The sequence below is a fragment of the Molossus molossus genome, unplaced genomic scaffold, assembly GCF_014108415.1.
Source record: "Molossus molossus isolate mMolMol1 unplaced genomic scaffold, mMolMol1.p scaffold_m16_p_13, whole genome shotgun sequence".
Lineage (NCBI taxonomy): Eukaryota > Metazoa > Chordata > Mammalia > Chiroptera > Molossidae > Molossus > Molossus molossus.
Genome location: NW_023425348.1, coordinates 94591852 through 94615715, shown reverse-complemented (window position 1 = coordinate 94615715; position 23864 = coordinate 94591852). Strand labels below are relative to the sequence as shown.

The 23864-nt window shown below is 50.7% G+C and overlaps 1 protein-coding gene across 3 annotated transcripts in view; it reads right to left on the bottom strand.

Moving 5' to 3' along the window:
- Nucleotides 1-23864, bottom strand: part of PPFIA1 (PTPRF interacting protein alpha 1) — an 86171-nt gene that overhangs the window by 61539 nt on the left and 768 nt on the right. For 2 of the 3 annotated variants that reach the window (XM_036259097.1, XM_036259096.1), the window contains exon 1: nt 23074-23433. In XM_036259097.1, coding sequence (XP_036114990.1) covers nt 23074-23337 — 264 coding nt within the window. In that variant the 5' untranslated portion in view covers nt 23338-23433. Of the gene's footprint in view, nt 1-23073; nt 23434-23864 lie in introns of those variants that run through there. The other variant, XM_036259094.1, reaches the window with a different exon arrangement.

Genomic DNA, 23864 nt, shown 5'->3' with positions numbered 1-23864 from the left:
GCACCACAGCTTGTTCATCCGCTGTCTGCTGAGGGGCACAGGGGCTGCTTCCGTATCTTGGCTGTTGTAAGCAATGCTGCAGTGAACATGGGGGTGTACATATTCTTTTGAATTAGTGTTTTGGGTTTCTTCGTATAAATCCCTAGAAGAAATCGCTGGGTCATAAGGCATATATAGTTTTTTGTGAATATCATTTTACGATGGCAAAGACTATAATTTAAAATATTACAAATATTAGATTGCTCCAATGTATAAACACAGAAACGGATCTGTTGGGTCAGAGTGTACTAAATTATAGGGTACTAAATGAATATTAGTTTTGCTATTTTTGTCATTTCCTTCTACATTTACAATTTATAGTAAGAGGGGTTTTAATGTCCTGACAAAAAAAACGTGCAGCCCTGGCCGGTTTGGTTCAGCAGTTAGCACGTTGGCCTGCGGACCAGGGAGTCCCGGGTTCGGTTCCCACTAAGGGCACGTACCTCATTTGCAGTTTGTCTCTGGCCCCAGTTGGGGTTGTATGGGTGGCGACCACTCGATGTGTCTCTCTCACATTGATGTTTCTCTCTCTTCCCCCCCTCTCTCCCTCCCGTTCTGTCTGAAGATAAATGCAGGAATATCTTTGGGTGAGAATTTTAAAAAAAAATGTGCAGATCACAAACAACCATGTCCCCCCACCGACAGTGCAGACCACTCTGGTGGCAGAGCTTGTGTGTCATGTCTGTGGTCCTGTTACAAGGAGGCTGCCTTACCTTTATTTTAATCTTCAACCAAGGACATGCTTAGACACAGACAGAGACAGAGACATGGATGTGAGAGAAACATCGATCGGCTGCCCTCCACACACATCGTGACTGGGGATCAAACCCACGACCCAGGCAAGTGTCCCAACTGGGAATCAAACCGGCCCCCTTTCAGTGCACAGCATGAAGCTCAACCAACTGAGCCCTCCGGCCAGGCAGCCTTACTGCTTTTTAAACATAACATATTTGCATCATAAAAAGGAATTGATTTTTGTTCAAAGACCACAATTTCTCTATTCAGAATTTGCCTTTTTAACCTCTTCATAGCAGTAAGGGACACATGGAAATATTATCCTACTGTAAGGAACAGTAAAAATAATCACAAACCTCTACTCAGCTTGATAGTCAAATTATTCATTGTATTTACACATTACATATATAGCCCTGGCCAGTTTGGCTCAGCGGTTAGAGCGTCAGCCGACGGACCAGAGAGACCCGGGTTCAGTTCCCGCTAAGGGCACGTACCTCAGTTGCTGTTTGTCCCCGGCCTCGGTTGGGGTTGTGTGGGTGGCAGCCACTCGATGTGTTACTCTCACATGGATGTTTCTCTCTGTCTCTTCCTCCCTCTCTCTCTCCCGCTCTATCTGAAGATAAATGCCAAAATAAATAAATAAATAAATAAACATTGCATATATAGTGTGTATGCCCAAATACAACGCCGTTTTGAGTAAAAAGCAACTTCCCCATTTCCTATCAAGATAACTGCCAAGAGTTTTTGGCCACTTTAATGTACACCTGCAGGAGAACAGCCCGACTCAGACTCGGTCCTCTGTAGTTACTGAAGTTCACTCCGGCTGCTGGCCAAGCTACCCTACACATCATGCTAAGGCCCTACCTATATTCACCCACGTGGGATTCAAGCCCCTCCAGGAGATCCTGAAACTGTTCTCTACTCCTGTTTGCGCACCTTCTGGTGAGTCACTCGGGCATCACTTGGCACGGACCGCCCTGTGGGCATCCCCATCACTCACACTGCCACGGTCCAGAGCCACGGGTGGTCCTGCCTTAGGACGGGGCAGCGATGGCTCCACGAGAAGGCAGAAGTGATGGGAGGGTGCCAGGCCTCCAGCACCCTGAATTTGAGGGGGGGTCGCAGCCATGCTGAGGGAGGGGCAGTGCACCCAATCAGTGTCCTCACTGCTCTGGTCTCCCCAGGGGCACCCAGGCACTGCCTTACAGCTGGCAAGGTAGCAAGTCCCCTGAGGAGTCTTAGGCTGTGCCAGGGCCTCTTTGATTCCGTCACAACATAAGCATCATCTCAGGCTGGTCATCAGTCCACAGCAGCACCTCACTTCTGCAGAGAAAGCCCCGTCAGCGGTGCCCGTCTCGGCCCCGACTGGATGAGAGCGCCGAGGGTGCAGTGCAGGAGCTCGGGGTCCCGTCTGGGCCCGACTGGATGAGAGCGCCGAGGGTGCAGTGCAGGAGCTCGGGGTCCCGTCTCGGCCCCGACTGGATGAGAGCGCCGAGTGTGCAGTGCAGGAGCTCGGGGTCCCGTCTAGCCCCAACTGGATGAGAGCGCCGAGTGTGCAGTGCAGGAGCTCGGGGTCCCGTCTAGCCCCAACTGGATGAGAGCGCCGAGTGTGCAGTGCAGGAGCTCGGGGTCCCGTCTGGCGCCGAGGGTGCAGTGCAGGAGCTCGGGCACCAGCTTCCAGGGCCACACATTTTAAATGTGGTCCCGGCAGGTGAGGCTGAGCGTGACACTGTGTCCTGCAACAGGTCACCTTGCTCGGACCTGCCTGCGGGCCAGAGCCCTGTGCGTGCTGGCTGCATTCTAGCAGGCATGGGACCACGGCTGAACACATGCTTGTGCTCAGCACCCAGGGGACCGAGGACAACTACGCTGGCTGCTTCCTTGTCGGCTGATGGTCTCGACAGAGACGAGAACTGAAAGCGCCCCATCAGGGTTTCCGCTGTGGCTCGACGGTGCCTGGTCAGTAGGGACTCGCACTGGAGAACAAGTGGTCTGGGTGTCTACGGCTACCCTCCCTGACGCTCTGCAGGCAAGTCAAAGACACACATGCTTACGCAAGCATGGGGGAACTGGGAGAGGCCCGGGTCTCTCTCGGGCAGTTTTCACAAGAATAACACTGCCCAGAGGAAACTACAGAGCAGGCCAGTGCAAAGTATAAAGATCAAGGGCTGGTCCTGCCTGGCTCGGCTCAGCGGCTAGAGCGTCTCCAGTGGACTGGTGGGGGTCATGCGGGAGGCAACCCATCTGTGTCTCTCACACTGAAGTTTCTCTTCTCTCCCTCCCTAACTTCCACTCTATCAAAAAAGTAATGGAAAAATACCCTCAGGTGAAGATTAACAACCAAAAAAGATCAAGGGCTTCTTGTCAACTAAGGAAGTGTCCCTGTGGCCTGCAGTGCCTGGCGCCCACTGCTGTCCAGACTCCACTCTCCATCACCACCCCAAGCGCTGTCAGAGGGCCGGCGGTCGCCTAGCCCCCCTCCCCTGCGAGCCCGCACCCGCTCTCCTCCCACCTGGCCCGCCCTCCTGTGTCATCCCTTCCACCCGCTGCCCCAGCCCCACGGCTCCCGAGTGCCCGATACGACGTCGCAGACTGAGCTCGGCCACGCCGTCCCTCTGTGCAGGCCCACGCCCTCCGAGGCAGGCGTGGCGTTCCCGCCAGGAGACACCATGCTCAGTTTACGTGAACATGTCACTGCACTTACCAAGGAAACAAGAGCTCCCCTCACTGTTGAAACCCCAAGCCCTGGCCAAGGACCTGGCAAAGCATTCAAGCAACAGGTATGAATGGGACCAAATCAATAACGGCGAACATCACTGCCCTGTAATCAAACTTTTATGGTTCTGTGTATTCGTGTCTTACAAACCAGTCTGACGAGAGTCCTCTGTACAAAGAGTTTTACCCCTGATTTAACAGAAGGCACCTCAAAACGAATCAGAGGTCTCGGTACAAACCCACGAGTGCATGTGCTTTCCCAGGGATTTCCTCCTGTGCTCCGGCCAGCTTCCTAGGTAGAAATGCAAGCTTCAGAATGATGAGCCCTATTAATCTGGACAAATAACTTACTGCACACTGCCCTGGCCAGTTTGGCTCAGTGGGTAGGGCACTGGCCCACGGACCAGAGAGTCCCGGGTTCAGTTCCCACTAAGGGCATGTACCTCGGTTGCGGTTCGACCCCAGCCTGGGGTCGTGTGGGTGGCAGGCAGTCAATGTGTCTCTCTCACATCGATGTTTCTCTCTCTCTCTTCCTCCCGCTCTATCTGAAGATAAATGCAAAAATGTCCCTGGGTGAGGATAAAAGTTTTTTTAATTTACTGCACAAAAAAAATGCGGCACTACACTAAATACTCATATGGGGTAAATATTAATGCAATAAGTTTATATTTGCTTAATAAGCTTTATGGCTTTCAAATCACTTTCATATATTTGATCACATTTTATTCTCAGCCACCCAGGAAGGCATACACTGTTACCTCATTTTACAAACTAGAATCCAGGCCCAGACAGGTTAGTGGTGTGCAAAGGTCCCCTGGTTAATAAGTGGCTTGGGATTCAGCCCTCAACACAGACTTTATCTATAGGGCAGATACCACATGTAAGCACCAACACCAAGTCCACATGCGGGCTGTCACCCCAGTCCCAGACAACCGTATGCGGGGCGTCAAGGGGTCTGCAGCTGCCACCCTGTACCCACTGAGCACCCACTTGGTGCAGGAATTTGCTGGGTGTTTTACTTCACTTCTTGGATGACCAGACAATGTCAGAGGTGGAGTGTGCTGGCCAAGATCAGAAAGTTAGTAGCAGAGGACCCAAGCCTTGCACCAGGGAGGGCAAAGGAGGAGACGGGGTGGGAAAGAACAGGAAACCACTCAGCAGTCAGTGAGAAGGGCCGTTAGGTGGTGGACCAGCAGCACCCCCACCGCCCTACAGGGAAGAAGACTGCTCACATAACCCCAGGGTATCTTTTTGTGATTCTTTTGCCCCTCGAGGATGACCTTGATATACACTTGACCCTATTATTTTATCTGTGTTTTTCATGAAGCTGATGGCATTATTTAGCTAGAGAAATACGCCCTGGCCGGTTTGGTTCAGCAGTTGGAGTATCGGCCTGTGGACCAGAAAGTTCCGGGTTTGGTTCCCGCTAGGGGCACATGCCAAAAAAAAAACCCCAAAAAGCTAGAGAAATAAAAAGGAATAAAAAGCCAATCAGCTCCAGGCATCACTGCCGTCCTCTCCCGAGATGGGCCAGACCCTGAACCCCAGTGGAAACAGAGGATGGTCAGGGAGACGGGGGATTTTGATGAAAGGGAACTGCAGAGGCCCCAGTGTCAGAGAAGGGAGTGGAGTGAGCAGAGCAAGGGGCAGGTGCAGAGGGCAATGACGTGGGCAAGCGGGATGAAGCCAGAGCCCAGGGCAGTGAGTCCAAACTCCACAAGCTCTAGCTCTGGCCCCGGCTGCCGTGGATGGGCACCGCCAAGCCCCCACAGAGGGCATTTAGGTTAGGCTGGCAGTGTGCGCAGCGTGCTGGGGCTGCAGGGAAGACAGTGCGGGCAAAGCCTCCTCGTGCGGGACGTGCCCCTCAGGTGCTGGAGTGCCAGAGAGAATGGGGATGACTTGGAAAGGACGACCAGCAGAGTTGTGCTGGGTCGCACTGGAGGAGAGAGGAAGGAGACAGGACACGGGGGAAGCCTGGCGGGGAGGCTGGGGACCCAAGAAGCTGGCTGAGGAAGACAGAAAAGCACCACACAGAACGTAAAGCAGGACATCCACAGGCCACATCCACAGGCCAGATGACAAACTCAGGCGACCATCTTCAAAAGGGGAGCCCAGAGAAGTGAATACATCGCCAAGATGAACCACAGAACAGAGAGCAGGGGGCTGGAACCTTGATGCATGTCCTAGTCACGGCACAGCACTGTGTCCAGAGGGAAGTCACCAAATGTCCTTGGATGGCAAGTGCTTTCTTCCCTTGGTCCTTTCCACAGGGGTTTTCCTAACGTTCAAGCCTGCGGCCTGCCGGTGAGCACGGCGAGCACACGGGGACAGCAGCCCCAGGTGATTCACGAGCTCCCTCTACATGACGACAAGGTTCCAGGTCCCTTTCAAGCACAGTGTGTGTGCCAGTATGCCTGCGTGCCAGTACCCTGACCTCTGATGAGAGAACGTGAAGGTGATTCAGCAGCGGAAGCAACAGCAGACCCAACACAGGACAACGTGCACCCGGAGTCCAGCCCCCGCCCAGCCCCAGGCCAGCTCCCCGGGACACACCAGCCCGAGGTCCCCCAGCAGGCTAGCATAGCAGGGTCCCTGGGTGGCTCGCTCCCTAGCAGCACGGGTCCGCTTACTAGCCATCGCCGTGCTGAAAACGCCACCGGGAGCACGAAGAGGAAAGTACTGGACGTTCACAGGTTTGGGTGAAGCACCAGAACCTGTCGATGCGAATGAGCTTTCACACCACCTCTGAATTCGCTGCTCAGTGTTTTGGGGAACAAGTATCTCTACGGTTTGCACAAGAAAACGACCTTGGAATGCACGTTCTTACAACTTAAAACCTTTGCTCTAAGCACCCACCCCACTACTTTTTCCTGAAGGAGCCTTTCCACCATGCAGGTGACTGTCAGGCACCCCACTACACACCCCCAAAAACGTGATGCTTCCGGTTGTGAAACATCCACTCCCTCTTTGAAATGTGGTGAGGGGCATCAGGAACAGACACAAAAATAACAAAGGGCAATGACATCATAGAAGAAAGGAGGATTGTCCAAATGCCTAATTTAATCTTCATTTCAAATGTGTTCTTTTTTGGGGGGAGGGGCAAACTGCTCCTGACCATCCCAGCCAGGAAGTGACCTCACCGTCCACCACTTAAGCAAGTGCTGACCCGCCTTCTCCAGTCCCACACGTTCCACATGCCACCAGCCTGGAGCCCTTTGATGGTGGGAGTGGCCACCTGGAGCAGCGGGAAGCATAGCACTTGTCCCTCGCCCCTCCTGCATCTGGGGACAGCACAGGATACCCCCGGCCCCGCCAAACACATGGTCCTGGGAGCCCAGACTTTGAGTGGAAGAAACAGGCAGCACCCAGAAGTGGCCACAGAATCCTGACCCGGCCAACAAAGCGGGCAGTGCAGGGCCGTTCACAGGACTGGTGGCTTCACCGTTTGCAGCAGGACCGGCTCGTGGCTCCGGGCCTGGTTCTCCCACCTTCCCAGAGATGCGTGAGCCAGGCTTCTGCACAAATCACCCAGGCCCCTTGGGACTGACGAAGCCCCCTGACTCAGCATGCTTATTCAACTCACTCCTTGTATTCCACAACGCAGAACTTCATTTCTCCCGATGGAAAGTACGAATGCATATTAAAACCCTCACTGGCTGGCAGATAATAGCCCACACTGTGCACATACTGGATGGAGGCAGAGACTGTCAGTGTGCACGTCATTCATTTCCATATTGCCGCCCCCCATTTTCCTCCTTTTATCCCATCAGCCATGGCTAGCTTTGGGAACCACAGAGAAAGGCACTTCCCCATCACCAAACCTCCTACACCACTTAGTCACGACTATCAGAGTAGTGGCGCCACTGATGGTGCCCACTAAATACCAGCCATTCTCCTGAGGGCTTCACAAGCTCTCCGTGACCCCCGTGGCCGGTGGGGCAGCTCACAGTGAGAACCCAGCCCCAAGCCTCCAAGTCACTCTGCAGGAAAAAGCAAATCCCTCTGCAAACTGTAGTAACAAACGCAATTTAGAAAATTCTCGCAACTTCCCTCATTCCCTTTGACTCCCTGCCCCGCTCACAAAACCTCCATCCTACACTGAGGACAGGAACTACATCAATGGCGCCAGACCCGCCTCCTGCCGCACGTGCCCACTAGAGAACCGGCAGGGCGAGCAGACCTGAGATGAGCCCTGGCCTCCTCCAGCGCCCTCCCGCCCACACGGCCTCCCCTCGCCTCCTGCCCCAGGCCCGTGCAGGTGCAGACCTCAAGCAAACGCTGACCTTTCTCTGCCGCTTGCAGAAAAGAACTAGGCAGGAGCCAAAGACAGTTCCGGAACCACATGCTGAAAGGGGCTCGGAACCACTAGTTCCCCCGGCTTCCCAACAGTCCTCCCAGGACCCTTTCAAGGGCACGAAGTCTCAGCTCGCGAGGCTCCAAGTGGCTCTGCTCTCCCTGGACAGCTGCCGTCAGAGACGTTTTGGGAACAGGATTGAAGCTCTGGGCTACAGGGTTACTCTACAGAGGAGCGCCCTGAGGCTCCGAGGGGTTATCTGGTGACAGTCCCCCAAGCATCCACACTGCCAAGCTGACAGCCCTGTGCACAACCCTGTCAGAGGCCGGGGACCAAGGATAGGCCTTGCCCACCATGACGTGCACACTGCCAATTGACTGGTTACGTTGTGAAGCCACAGCTTTTCTATTTACTGTTCCAGTGACTTATCTAGTTACCTTAGAAATACTGATGCAATCGAGATTAGTGACTTTCAGGTTTACGAGGGCCCAACAGGTGACTGATGGGAAAGAAAACACACTTGCTGCAACACTTAACCCCTGTTGCACACGAGGGGAAGTTTTTTGGGAAACAGCAGAGAAAGGATAAAAAGAGAAACTGGCAACACCCTGGATTAATTGAGTGAAAGAGCCGAGAGCTGAAGACAATCAGCCAGGACAGCCAGGACGGGTGATGCTGACAAAGTCTAGGCACAGAGGAGCTGCCCAAAGACGCTGGGAAGCCATTAACGAACCCCATGGCGCTGTGCGGAGCGCTGGGGCAGAGCGGCACGGGGCAGCCGGCGGGTACTGTAGGCACGTGAAGGACCTCGCTTGTCCGTCCGCGGGCTTCCGGGCGGGGCCATGTGAAAATCAAGCTGCCCCGACACAGAAGAACCCGCTCGAGGGTAGGGAGCGCACGGAGGATGCCCAGGGGAGCTGCGTGGGACGTGAAGACCCTTTGCCGAAGAACCAAACTCTGCACTTCCACGAGCCCAGGGGCCTCTGAGGGCACACGGCTGTGCCCATCCTCCCTGCAGAGCTCTGGGGTCAGACCCACATTCTCCCACTGATCTACGGGACTCTAGAGGAGCTCCCAGATGGCTCTGCGGCGCGATGTATTCATCTATAAAACGGCGCACACGGCAGCGCCCTGCTTGCCAGCACTGTTACAGATGAGGCCTGCTTCCCGGTGCCATCGAGGCCTCAGGGAGGTGCCCACACGAGGAGGCACAGAGGCAGTCAGTGCTGCCTGTCGTTTCATGAGCCCCAGCACCTGCATGCCCAGCCCTGCACAGCGCCTATCCACAGCAGACACGCGTATCATCTGCTAAAAACAGTAAGTGCTGTCGTTACTGTCCTGGACTGACCGATGGGAGCGCCGAAGGCGGAGACACCGCGAGGACAAAGAGAAAGATGGGTGCAAGTCCTGCCAACAACCTGGACAGACTGCTTCCCTGGCCAACATGCCCACCTCGACCCAGGGATACCTGGGGGAGAAGGTGCGGGGGATCTCCCTGCAGACAAACAGGCCCACCTGTCTGCCTGCTCCAACCCGCCACTGAAGCCACCCTGTGAGCTGGAGGGAGACAGCACTGCTCTGCTCTGCTCTGGGGAACGCCTTCCCCTGCAGAAAGGGTGACATGCCAGTGTGCTACGGTCCCCGACCACGTGCCTGTGGGGAGGGTCAGCAACTGAGCCACGGCTCTAGACAGAGGTCCTTTAGCCCACGCACCAACTGGGTTCACACTTAGTCTGCAATGAAGCCCTTTATATTTTAATTTGCATGAAAATCAGGACCATATCAGACTATACAAATTAATAGACTACTGAAAATACTCCTCTCCTGCCACATCTGCTTCCATTTCAGGGTGCGGAGGGTACCATCATCATACCTGCCAGTCACGGTTTGCTCGTAAATTATTTTTACGGTGGAAGGAAGAGCCTACCCTGGCCCCTTCATTATTTAAGCGGGAACCACCTTCATCCAGGAGCTAAGATGGAGGGAGGGATTTACCTGCCCAGGCCTGATGTCCTCTCACAGAACAGCGGCCCCTCACTCAAGCTCAGGGCCACCCGCACGGCCCGCTGCCTTGTCTCCGGCGACGCCAGCAAGCTGGCCAGCTGGACCTGCGCATTCGTTTCCCCTTTCTGAGTTTCCTGATGGTTCTGGGTGAAACCTCTCCTCCTGAGGAGCCAGCCCACGTGGACAACATCAGCGATTCTGGTTTGAGAGCACACTTGGGGCCCCAGAAGCCGCCGCGTGCAGGCGCGATGCTCGCGACTTCTCGGTGCCTCCCGCACACAGACCGTGTGCGCGTGCTGCTGGCGACCTGTGGCTGGCAGCAGGCGTCCCTGCTCACACCCCTTCCTGCGGCCAGACTTGCTCCTGTCCCTGGTCGCACAGCCACAGAGAGCTGCCCTCGCTTCTTAACAGCACCTCAAGATTTCAGGAGCTCGAAGGCTCAGAAACAGCGATCAGTCTCAAGTAGAACTCAAACCTTTACATACATGATAACAACTTCATGCCACCGTGTGACATCAATTCGCTATCACTACTGGCAAAGGTTTAAAACTACACGGGCAGCAGGAATGATCAGCCATTAGCAACACATAAAAACTTGGAAATGAAAGACATGCTTCAAGCTCCCGGATTATTTTCAGAGCTAAATGAAATTTCCTCCTCAGAATGAGAATGAGATTCTGGAAGCCAGGAGTAAGAACTGCCTGGGTGGACCTTCCCTGCCAAGTGAAGCTCAGTCCAATCCTGCGGAATTTAGCCAAGAGCTTACTTCTAGCTGCAGGAAAAAACCTACAAAGTGGAAACATTTTGTCCACATCTTTCAATTAGCATGGGCCCTGTCTAGCCTCACTTCTGAGAGGGAAGGGCACCGTCACTAACTGCTTCAGGCAACAGGCGAGCTCAGGACCATCTCATGCAAAATGGGACACGGTCATCCCACCTACACGAGGTGGTGGGCAGGGGCGGGAGGGGCAAGACTTCTGACTATGCCTAGTTCCACAGTTCTGATTTTTGAATCATACAAATGTTTCATGTATTTGAAAGAAATGAACTCCAAAAGGAAACTACAAACCCCCAAATTAAGAATAAACAAAAGCAGCCCTGGCCGATTTGGCTCCGTGGTTAGAGCAACAGCCCGCAGACCAAAGGGTCGCTGGTTCAATTCCTGGTCAAGCACCTGGTTTGCAGATTCGATCTCCCGCCCTGGTTGGGTACATGAGGGAGGCAAACAATCAATGTGTCTCTCTCATGTCAATGTTTCTCTTTCTCTCTCTTCTTCCCTCCCTTCCATTCTCTCTAAAAATCAATGGGAAAAAAATCCTCGGGTAAGGATTAACAATAAAAAACACACGAATGAACCCAATTGTATATGAAATTTTGTGTGGTTATGTTACTTCACATTGCTCTAAAACCCATTATTCTAACTACACTTGGCCCTGAGTATCAGAAGGGCTTAGGGGCTCCGACCCCCATACCCCGCAGTCAAAAATCTGCCTGAGTGTAACTTTTGACTCTCTAAAAACTTAACTACTCATAGTCTACTCTTGACCAGAAGGCTTACCAATCAAATAAACAGTCGATTAGCACATATTGTGCATGTTATATACTGTATGCTTAGAGTAAAGTAAGCCACAGAAAATACAATATTATTAATAAAGTCATAAGGAAGAGAAAACACATGTACAGAACTGTGCCTATTTACTGGAAACATCTGTAGGTACATAGGTCTGCACAGTTCAAATTCATGCTGTTCAAGGGTCAATTTACATATATTCTTTTTCTCAAATTGATTTGGGGGGAAGAGAGGAACATTCATGTGAGAGAGACACATCAATTGGTAGCCTCCCATGCACGCCCTCACCGAGGATCAAACTCAGAACCTAGGTATGTGCCCTGACTGGGAGCTGAACCCACAACCTTTTGGTATATAGGATGACCCTCTAACCAACTGAGCTACACCGGCCAGGGCTGGCCTATATATATTCTTAAGATATATTTATTCTAAGAACCAAAAGAATTGCAAAAATATTCTAAAACGTCACTCAGTAGGATGATTATAACAATAAGACACTAAAAGTCTAAAACTATTTTATGTATATCATAGGATAAAGAAAATAATGCTAACATCATTAAGGAAAAAATTGTCACTTAAGAAGTACGAGAGCCCTGGCCGGTTTGGCTCAGCAGTTAGAGCGTCGGTCCGTGGTCCAGAGAGACCTGGGTCTGGTTCCTGTAGGGCACGTACCTGGGCTGCAGTTGTCCCCGGCCCCGGTTGGGGTTGTGTGGGAGGCAGCCCTCGATGTGTCCCTTTCACGTTGATGTTGCCCTCCCCTCCATCTGAACAAAAATGGAAAGGTGTTGTTGGGTGAAGATAAAAAATAATGAAACATTTAAAAAAAAGAAATATAAGATAGCCCTGGCCGGTTTGGCTCAGCGGTTAGAGCATCAGTTCACTGACCAGAGAGACAGGGTTCGGTTCCCACTAAGGACAGTTTATCCCCGGCCCCGGTGGGGGTCGTGTGGGTGGCAACCAGTAGATGTGTTTCTCTTGTCTTCTCTCTCTCCCTCCTGCTCTATCTGAAGATCAATGCAAAAAAAAAAAAAAAAAATGTCCTCTGCTGAGGGGGAAAAAAAAAAGATAAGAAATATAAGATAAATTCAGGGGTGAAACTGAGTTTTAATTTGTAAGGTGTTAACCTTGTTATGAACACTCTGCCTCGCTCTGTCCCCCGCCGCACCTGGGGACCCTGGGCAAACCCAGGCACTGAGCTCTAAATCTCCCCCACCGAGAGGAACCGGGCTCCTCAGAGCAGTGAGCTCAGAGCTGCGGCAGGAAAAACACAAAGTGGGCCTGGGACACATTTCTGTGCCAGAAACAATGGCACATTCAAAGACTCATAGGGCCTTGGCCAAAGGACACAGGAGCCAATCTGAGGGGACAATATGAGCACCAAGGAATACCGATGACAGCTGACTGCGGTACACTGACTAACTCCAGACTGGCCCCAGCAACTCAGAGAGCAGGGAAGGGCGCTCCGCGCAGAGGCAGCGCACACGTGGAGGGCCACCAGCAGCTGCCGAAGCCACCGCCTGGCAACTTGCAACGTCAGAACTGACACGGCAGGAACGCCCAAGGGCCTTAACACTGCCGGGCACCACCCTGGTGCCAAGGAAGGTCACTGGGGCACAGCCCAGAGGAAGTGCAGAGTCAAAGGGGTCTGCGATCACCACCACAGCCCAGGGACCCCACCTCCAACCACAAGGAGCCACCGGGAGTGATCCCTACACCGGGAAATGAGGGAAGGCTGGGAGGCCAACGGGAGACGTCAGACCCCGCAGAACGGTAACTACACATTCCTTACACTTTAGAATGGTTTCTAACGGGCCTGTATTACTCCTGCAAGTTTGCTAACCAATCACAGTGTAACTACAGTGAGCTGTCATGGTGAGTGGCACCACACACCAAGTTTCCTCCAGATACGAACTGTTTTCTGAGAAGTGAAACTGCTGGGTCAGAAGATGAGCGTTTCTGAGGATCTTTACCCAGAGGGCAACTGGTTCTCGGGGAGTCAGTGAGTGAACTGTGTGGCGAGCGCGGAGGGGGACAGCATGCGGCGCACGTGAGGGGGGCTCAACTGGTGGACGGAAGGTCCAAGACAGGGACTCTTCACAAGACCTGGAGACTAGCAGGAGGAGGGAAGTCAGAAAATCGGCAAGCTGTGTCCCTGTTTCCGACCACAGACTCGGGAGAAACTGTCCTGCTCACAGCAGGGGGGCTGAGGTGGGGAGAAGACAGTTGGGCCAACGTTGAATCTAAGGACCCAAAGTGCATCCAGTGGAGGTCTGCAATGTGGTGCTCAGCCAGGCGGCTGTGACAGAGCGGTAGGCGTGGAGGACCGATGGGCCACGAAGCCACCAAGGAAACTGTCCGGAGTCCTGCGCACAAACGTGGAAACGACCAGGCTTCCGCAGTGGCGCTGTCCATGCACTTGATTCGCTCCGACTGGGCGACACAGCCTTCCCTGCTCCTGCTTCTCTCCACACAAGCGGAAGTGCCTGGGCTGGGGCCCTGCCGCCAGTGCTGGTGGCGCCTACAACAGTGCCTGCCACACACAGGCCCTCAGTAAGCCCGGGCACGTCAACGTGCACATCACACGCACCCGTCACACAGACACTGAAATGTTGGGTATTTCTGTATGAAATGTAAGAACGGTACTGTTCTGTGCTTTATGGGATGGGTGAGGTTAAGGGGTTTTTAATTTCTGCCAAAGCACTAACTTCACACCTCAACCCATGCGCTCCAACCAGTGGTTCCCCCATTGGTCCATTGCTGCCTCGCCCACAACCCACTCCCTAAGCAACGTCAGCACTGTCTAAAATCCCACCAGATGCTGCCGGTCCCTCCACGGGCCCTCCAAGTACCTGGACAAAACACCCACCCACCTCTCTGCCAGCCAAGGCCTGCCTGACCCGCCTGCCGACAAGCCACCCCCTGCTGCTCTCCCCTCCGCTCCAGGAGCAGTGGCCTCCCTGCCATGGCCCTTCCTCCTGCCCCTGGCCCCTGGCCCTGCAGTCACCGTGCTAGGAAGGTGCTCACAGCTGGCTTTCCTCAGCCTCCGCATCTTGGCCCAAGTGACCTTTCTGGGTCTCCCCGGACCACAGTGCGCCACAGACAGCCCGCCTCACACAACCCTGGCCGTCTTTCCTTCAAATGCCCCATCGGCCAGGGTGCACCCCACAACCTGTATTTATGGTGCGAAGGGTATGTCATGTCAGCTCCCGGAAGGCAAGAGCCCTGTCTGCCTCCACCACGGCCTCCCGGGAGCACAGAACGAGGACCTGAAATGGGGTCTCCCTCCAAGGGGCTCCACGAAGAGTGGAAGCCTCTCACGCACAGTGAAAGGTGTCACACGGAGGACAAGGCAGGGCTGCTTTCAAAAGATGGCAAGTTGTGCAGGAGAGAGAAGACGCAATGGACCAATGCTACTTTGAAAAGGTACATTTAACTGTTTCATTTACCAAAACCATGGGAACAGCATGGTCTCAAGAGGGGTTCTGCCAAGTCAGTAAGGCACACTGGAGGGGGACCACCTGACTCAAGGCCGGCGCTAGAACGGGCCCACAGTGGAGAGTCCCTGACAGCTCAGCCTGGTTAGGGTCTGCCTGCCTCCCGCACCGACAGCTCAGCGAGGCCTGACGCGCTGTGCGGGAGCACTGGAAACCGGATCGCAGTGGGGGCTGTGCCCACGCTGCCTCGGCCCGTGGGCGCCATTCAAGTCCCTGTGCCGGGCAGGGGCTGCACCGTCAATGCGCAGGAGCACCCCTGCCCAGCTCCTCCGGTTCCCCACACCTCCTCGGTCTCCCTCCCCCCTGACCAGTCTGCTCCCACGCCTTCCCTTTCCAATCCACCCAGCACACCTCATACTGCTAGCAGCGTCCCCGAAACCTCTGCTGTGACAACCAACACACCTGACGCGGACAGACTTCCTTCTCACTAAGATGTCATTTTTAAGACACTGAGCTCTGGCCGAGTGGCTCAGTTGGTTGAGGGTTGAAAGGTCGCTGGTTTGCTTCTGGGTCAGGGCACGTGCCCAGGTTGCAGGTTCAGTTCCCAGTTGGGGTGTGTACGGGAGGCAGCCAATTAATGTTTCTCTCACATCGATGTTTCTCTTTCTCCCTTCCTCTCTCTCTAAAATCAGTAAAAACATGTTTTTTAAAAAAAGACTTTATTCATTAGGGTGTCTGAATCTTATACACAGTCCTGTCTCAGTGACTGGCAGACTCTGAGAGAGACATGAACAAAATGTGGGTCCCACCACTCACTCAACCTGAGCAATCAGACCTCATTTCTAGGCCCACAGACCAGAGTCTCAGAGAGATGCCTTAGAAAGTCCACTTGTCGCCCTGCCGGCTTGGCTCACAGCTGCAGCATCGGCCCACAGACCCGAGTCTCGGGTTTGATTCTGGTCAAGGGCAGCTACCTCAGTTGTGGTTCAGTCCCCGGCCCTGGTCGGCGTCGTGTGAGAGGTAACCAGTTGATGTGTCTCTCTCACATCATTGTTTCTCTCTCCCTCTCTCTCTCTTTTTCTCCCTCCCACTCTATCTGAAAATAAATGAAAAATATCCTCAAGTGAGGATTAAAAAAAAAAAGCTCACTTGTTGCTTTCAAACAAACTTGACCTGATATACACAGAACACTGCATTCCCATCAATACCCATTATTTTCAAGTGTCCAAGGAATAGCCACAAAAATGAATATATGCTGGGCCATTAGGCAAGCTCAACACATCTCAAAAGACTGAAATAATGCAGTCTATTTAGGAATTGTAGTGAGTTGAGAAGGTAGAGACTTTGGGAGGTGATGAGGTCAGTGGCCAGAGGTCCTTTGCCCCTGTCACCACTGAGGACAGTGAGAAGCCAGCCATATATGTGCCAGAAACCAGGCCCTCACCCCACAGAATCTGCTGGCACCGTGACCCAGGAGTCCCAGCCTCCAGAACCACAAGAAATAAACTCTGGCCCTGGCTGGTTTGGCTCAGCGGTTAGAGCGTCGGCCTGCGGTCCGGAGAGACCCGGGATCGGTTCCCGCTAAGGGCACATACCTCGGTTGCAGTTTGTCCCCGGCCCTGGTTGGTTGTGCGGGTGGCAGCCACTCGATGTGTCCCTTCACGTCGATGTTTCTCTCTCTCTCCCTTCCTCTCTCCCCCTCCCACTCTATCTGTACAAAAAATGGAGAAATGTCCTCGGGTGAGGATTAAAAAAAAAAAAGAAATAAATTCTATCGTTTATAAGACAGCTAGTCTATGGTGTTGTCACAGTAGCCCAAACAGACTGAGACAGGTATCTTCATAAAATTAGGCTAGAAATCAACTCAAAGATAACTAGAAAATCCCCCAAACAATGCAGAAAATGTTGGATGTTACAGATCTATCACGATTCCACAGACTCAGTCCATTATAATTCACTTGCAGGGCTACGATAATATTTTTGTTTGATTCATTACAAGACATGTTTCTTGCACTTTCAATTAAGTTTTCAATGAGTATATGACAACATAAGAATTTTGAGACTAAAAATTGTTTTTTAACAAATTAAATAAGTTAATTCCTAGTTATAATAGAGGTATAAAAATTTATTGGGCAAGTAGATAACAAAAATGTATGAGACAGCCCTGGCCGGTTTGGCTCAGCGGTTAGAACGTTGGCCCGTGAACCAAAGAATCGTGGGTTGATTCCGGCCAAGGGTACGAATCTCTGTTGCAGTTCGTCCCCTGCCCTGGTCAGGGTCGTACAGGAGGCAACGAATCGATGTGTCCCTCTCACATCACTGTTTCTCTCTCTTTTTCTCCCCCCCCCACTCTATCTAAAGATAAACAGAAAAAAATATCCATGGGTGAGGATTAAAAATAAATAAATGGCCCTGGCCGGTTTGGTTCAGTGGTTAGAGCGTCGGCCTGTGGTCCAGAGAGACCCGGGTTCGGTTCCCGCTAAGGGCACGTACTTCGGTTGCAGTTTGTCCCCGACCCTGGTTGGTCGTGCGGTGGCAGCCACTCGATGTGTCCCTTTCACATCGATGTTTCTCTCTCTCTATCTCTTCCTCTCTCTCCCTCCCACTCTATCTGTACAAAAAAATGGAAAAATGTCCTCGGGTGAGGATAAAAAAATAAATAAATAAATAAAACTAAAAAAATAAAAATAAGTAAATGTACTAAAACATAATGAATACTCCTCAGAACTTCGTTAGGCTTTCATATACTCATTTGTATTTAATTATAACTAAATCACCATCATTTATTGCCAAGTTGGAAACACTTTCAAATAAATACTTTCAACAAGGACAATTCAAAGAAGTAAAATTACAGACCAATCTCTCATGAATACAGATGCAATAATTCTAAAAAGATATTAACCCAAAACAAAAAAAATCTAGTTAAAGAAGAATACACTGAGATCAGGTTGGGATTACTCTAGAATTGCAAATTTTTTTTAAAAAGTTAAACCACCACATAAAAGAAAAATTACTTGATACAAATAATGGTCAACATATGGGAGGGGGTAGTGGGGTCTGGATGAAAAAGGGAAAGGGGTGAAGATGTACAAATTGCCAGTTATAAAAATAGTCATGAAGTACAGCACAGGAAACACAGTGAATAACAGTGTGGTAACTATGCACAGTGTCAAGTAGGTACTAGATTTACGGGGGATATCACTTTGTAAGTTATATAAATATCTAACCACTATGCTATACACCTGAAACTACTAATATTGAATGTCAATTGTAACTGAAAAAATTTCTAAAGTAAAAAAAATGTTAACATAATAATTTAGTTCATGATTTTAAAAAAATCTTAGCAAACTAATAAAGAAGTTTTATATTTTGATAAAAGTATCTACAAACAAGCAACATCAGATATCATATGTAATGATGAAATACAGAATGCTGCCCTGGCCAGTTTGGCTCAGCGGTTGAGTGTCGGCCTGTAGACCAGAGAGTCCTGGGTTCCGTTCCCGCTAGGGGCACGTACCACAAAAAATTTTAAAAAATTTTTAAAAAAAAGAAATACAGAATGTTTTCTCTCTGATATTGGGAATGACACAGAAAAACCTATTGTCATCATTTTTATTTAATACTGTACTAGGCAAGAAATAAGGCAAGAAAAAGAAAAATAGTTATAGTGCTGGGGAAAAAAAATGTAAATGTAAATGTCATTTGCAGACATAATTGTGTATGCACAAAAATCATTTATCTATATATATACTAGCAACACACAATTACATAATGTAATTTGTAAAAATATAATTTTTAATGGCATCAAAAATATCAAATACCTATGAATAAATTAAACACATATTAAATGTACACAGAAAACTGTAAATACTAAGACAAGTAAAAGACAATCTAACTAAATGGAAAACTATATTGTGTTCATGGCTTATAAGACCAATGTTAAAAAGATGTCACTACTCCCCACAATGGTCTACAGATTACATGCAATCTCAATTAAAATCCCAGCACAGCAATGGCCAGTTTGGCTCAGAGGTTGGATCATCGGCCCGCGGACCAGAGAGTCCTGGGTTTGGTTCCCGCTAAGGGCTCGTACCTCGGTTGCAATTTGTCCCTGCCCTGGTTGGGGTCATGTGAGTGGCAGCCAGTTAATGTGTCTCTCTCACATCGATGCCCTGCCCCCCCGTTCTGTATGAAGATAAATGAAAAAATAAAATAAAATAAAATCCCAGCACCTTTTCTGAGAGGATGCCAAGCAGATCCTAAAATTTACCTGAACATATAAAGCGTCAAGATTAGCTAGGTAATTATGAATCAGGGCAAAGCTGGAGGACTTAAGTCACCAGATATCAAGACTGACTAAACCTACAGTAATTTAGACAGTGGCATTTGTGCAAAGATGACAAAAAGACCAAGTGCAGCTCTGGCCGGTTTAGCTCAGCGGTTAGAGCATTGACCTGCGGTCTGGAGAGACCCGGGTTCGGTTCCCACTAAGGGCAGGTACCTCGGTTGCAGTTTGTCCCCGGCCCTGGTTGGGTCATGCGGGAGGCAGCCACTCGATGTGTCCCTTTCACGTCGATATTTCTCTCTCTCTTTCTCTCTCCCTCCCACTCTATCTGAACAGAAAATGGGAAAATGTCCTCGGTGAGGATAAAAAGAAGACCAAGTGCACGGGGCGCCCAGAAGCAGACCCAGACGTTCAGTCGCTAGAGCAGACAGACGCCACTGCGGGCACTGGGAAGGACGGTCGGCGCAATGAATTACATGGGGTCAAGTGCTGTCCATATAGTTAAGGGGGAGGAAAGGATCCTGGCCCGTCTCACACCATCACCAGAAACCGGTTCGGGTGGACTGCAGAGCTGACTGACAGGAAACAGGAGCTTTCTCGGGAAGGTCTCTTCTGCTCGTCAGCTGGGCTCTAGTCAAGTGAAAGTCTCTGCTTACCAAAGACGCCACAGAGCGCGAAGAGGCAGAGACAAGAATGTGAAAGCAAATCCGCCATGCATATATGTACTCAATACATAAAAAGAACTCCTTCAAAGCAACAGAAACAAAGCAGACAACCCAAAAGAAAAATTGGCAAAAGACAACTACTTCACAAGAGAAGAGATTCCCACGGCCAACACCACACGCAGGGCAGCTCTGCCCTGCACGGTCACTGGTTGTCAGGGAGCGAGCTCACACCACACTGTAAATCCTCCCACTCCACACCCACCAGACTGTGAGCATGAACAACGTGCGGAACCGCGCACTAGAGAACCAGATTGCTCACACATGCAGGTGGCGGCACCAAAAGCACCACCTGGTGTCTGCTGAGGCCGACCAAATGCGCTCCCATCACTCGGCAATGTCAGTCCTCTGAACACACCCAACAGGGATGTACACAGCTCTGCATCCAAAAAACAAACAAGGATATTCAGGGCAGAATTCGCAAAAACTAGGAACAACCCCAACACCCATGAAAAGTAGAAAGAGTAAGTTACAGCAGCCCAGGCCAGCATGGCTCAGTTGGCTGGGGTATCATTCCGTGCACCAGAAGGTCATGGTTTCCATTCCCAGTCAGAGCACATACCTAGGGTGTGGGTTTGATCCCCAGTTGGGAATTATACGGAAGGCAACTGATCAATGTACCTCTCTCCTTTTTTTTTTTTTTTTTTTATCCTCACCCGAGGACACTTTTTCATTCTTTGTTCAGATAGAGCAGGAGGGAGAGAGAGAGAGAAACATCGATGTGAAAGGGACACATCGAGTGGCTGCCACCCGCACGACCAACCAGGGCCGGGGACAAACTGCAACCGAGGTACATGCCCTTAGCGGGAACCGAACCCGGGTCTCTCCGGACCGCAGGCCGACGCTCTAACTGCTGAGCCAAACCGGCCAGGGCAATGTACCTCTCTCATATGGATGTTTCTCTCTCTCCCTTCCTCCTTCTCTAAAATCAATTAAATAAATAAATTCAATTAAAATAAAGAAATAAATAAGTTACAGTACATTCATTTGCACATTGGATTACTAGGCAGCAGATGAGAATACACAAGCTACATAAGACAATATGACGGGCCCTGGCTGGTTTGGCTCAGCGGTTAGAGCATCGGCCTGTGGTCCAGAAAGACCCGGGTTCGGTTCCCGCGAAGGGCACGTACCTCGGTTGCAGTTTGTTCCTGTCCCTGGTTGGGTTGTGCGGGTGGCAGCCACTCGATGTGTCCCTTTCACGTCGATATTTCTCTGTTTTTCTCTCTCTCCCTCCCACTCTATCTGAACAACAACAAAAAAAAGACAACATGACGGATGAATCTTACAAACATAATGTTGAATGAAAGAATCAAGAAACAAAACACACATTATTTCATTTATATATAAAATCAAGAACACGCCAAAGTAAACATCGCCAAAAGTCAAGACAGTGATTTTCTATTGATATTTGTTGGGATTCTGAATACAAGTTTTCTTGAAGAAAGAGTTCTGTGGTAAGAAAAAAACCTGAGGACCACCGGAACAAATAAAATAAAAGTCCAAAAAAATAAAGGGCTGCAGTGAGCTTTGAGGGACAATTACTGGGAGTGGGTAGGAGGCTTCTGGGAAGCTCAGTGATGTTCTCTTTCCTGATCTAGTGGTGGTTACAAAAGTGTGTTCACTTCGTGAAAAATTCACTGAGATGTACACTTATGAGTTGTGAACTTCCCTGATGTCTTATAATTAAACTTTATTTAAAGTACATATGCTCACTGCCTACAGAACGTACCAGGAGTACAAGTGCACTTACCTGCTCACATGCCTCCTACCTGGTTACACTATTAGTCACCAGACAAGAGACAAAAGCCAGGCAAAAGAAGCGTCCAAGAAATGTTCACGTTATGGTCCCCGCGTGTCGGAAATGCTGGACTCGGGTGCTCCCGTGGCGAGGCGAGCACGCAACACCATCACATCTCTGCTCAGGGGCATTCCCAGGCCAGAGACAAATCACCGAGCCCTTGCCCCCCAGAGCGGCAACTGGGCGGCACGAGACCGCGCTGCGCAGAACTCCTGCCCGGCCCTGCCCGGCCTGGTGCTCCTTCAACGAACCACTCGCCAAATGTGCAAGGGTCTGACACACACTTCAGTGTATGTACCTCACATTACCTTAAAGCACACAATCACACACACACAAACCGTACAACTATAAGATTTACAAGTACACTAACATCCTGGCGGAACAAAATCTGACTGATCCTTTCAAGCTTCTGGTAATAAAAATCTGACCTAAGCAAACTTGGTAATTTAGAGGACGGGAATGAGAAAAACCTTAATAATTCTCTAATCCACAAAAAGGGAACATTATAGAACTAACATTAAATTATTGCTGCTAGACAAGAAAGCCGAATGGTCGGCTTATCAATCTTTCAGGATTGCTGACTAAAGCCAAGAAACGCATGAAGGCCAGTAATTACTCCCTCACTGCCCTGGTGCGCGCCCCTCTCGCGGGCGTCGGCGCACGCTTGTTCGGGGCTACCCAGAAGCGCCATCAAGGCAGCTACTGAGGGTAAGTAAAATGGCACCTAGACAGCTCACGAACCCCCAAGAAAGCTTCCCGTCTCCCACTATGCTCTGTACCTCTTGCCTTCCATTCCCGTTGACATTTTCTCCCTTCACCTATCATCACCCTCAGTCAGCTCCATAATAAAGGGTCTGAAACGCGGGTCCAAATGCATAGGTGAACACCTGCAGTGCCAGTCCGAGCTTCATCGTTCTTATCGGCCCAGGGACGTTCCCACGGAATCAAGGTCCAATCCCCTATTTCTTAAAACAAATTTCATTTACAAAACACAGGTGTCCTGATCAAGGTGGACTATAAAAGTATTTTTCCTGTGGAATCAATCCTATGTGCCATTCAATTTCATTAGGAAACTGGAAATACGTGATACAATCCACGGGAAATGCACATTTAGTAAGAAATGGCTAAAGAGCAAAGGTTGACCGAAAGGCACCACCTCACTGGGTCGTTTCAAGGCCCTTCTCCAAAACCTGGGAGCACTCCTCTAATGCAAATAGTTCCTCCTGCTGTGGGAAGAAAGAAACAGTGATGAAGCATCTTCACTTGACTTCAGAGGAGCAGAGTCTGTTCCTCCTGAGACGTTTAATCCTCAGGAACTTGATCTCCATATGCCTTAAAATACCAGAATCCCATCTGTTCACAAATGTCACACAAAATACCCCTCTAAAATACTAAGACCATCAAGATGACCCTGGAGAAGATAGGCCATTTGTGGAAAGAAACCCGCGAAGCTGCAGGTAAAAAGCATCCGTACCTGTGGAAGTGCAGTGTTGAGCTGCCTCTGCAAGGAATCCCGTTCATGACCAACCTCCTGGAGCTTCCCCTGGGTCAACGCCAGCGTTTCTTGAGTCTCTCTCAGTGTATCGAGAAGACGGTCCCTCTCTTCCAGCATGGAGACCATCAACTGTTCGAAATGTGAATCTGCTTCTGGCTGCGAAGGCGAGCCGGACCCATGGTCCCCACTTCCTCCTGGGGGGCCTTCCGCTTCACTGATAGTTGGCATCACCTCGCACATCATCTTGAAAGAAAGGCCCCAAACTACAGTCAGTAAGTGCGAAATAAAGGCTCTCACAAAGCTGCAACGTTATAGCGGTCTGTCCTTATTAAATGAAAGACTGACAGCCTCCTTCTCAGATCTGACTGTTCGGCTCTGAACAGAATAAACTGGGGAAACACACACGCCCGCAATTCCCGGACCTCGGAGGAGGACGTTGACAGACAACGACCCCAGTGCAGGGTCAAGACGGAAACCTACCTCTCGCACAAAGAACCACCCCTCGGTATCTTGTTTGCAACGCTGTACTTTCTAGACGTTGAAAACAAGTGTACTTCTGTAACTTTTCCCCCCTCTATTTCCTGGTGGAGGAGAGCGGAGACAGGGCCACCCAATCAGGCTTCGGGAAAAGCACAGAAGGCCACAGAGCCAGTCAAACTGACAAGTACAGAATCCACCCGGCATCTCACAGGAATGTGTGCAGTCAGCTCCTGGGGAGGACGGCCGGCTCCCCGAATTCTCGGCTGGATTTGGTGGGGAGCGCTAAAAGC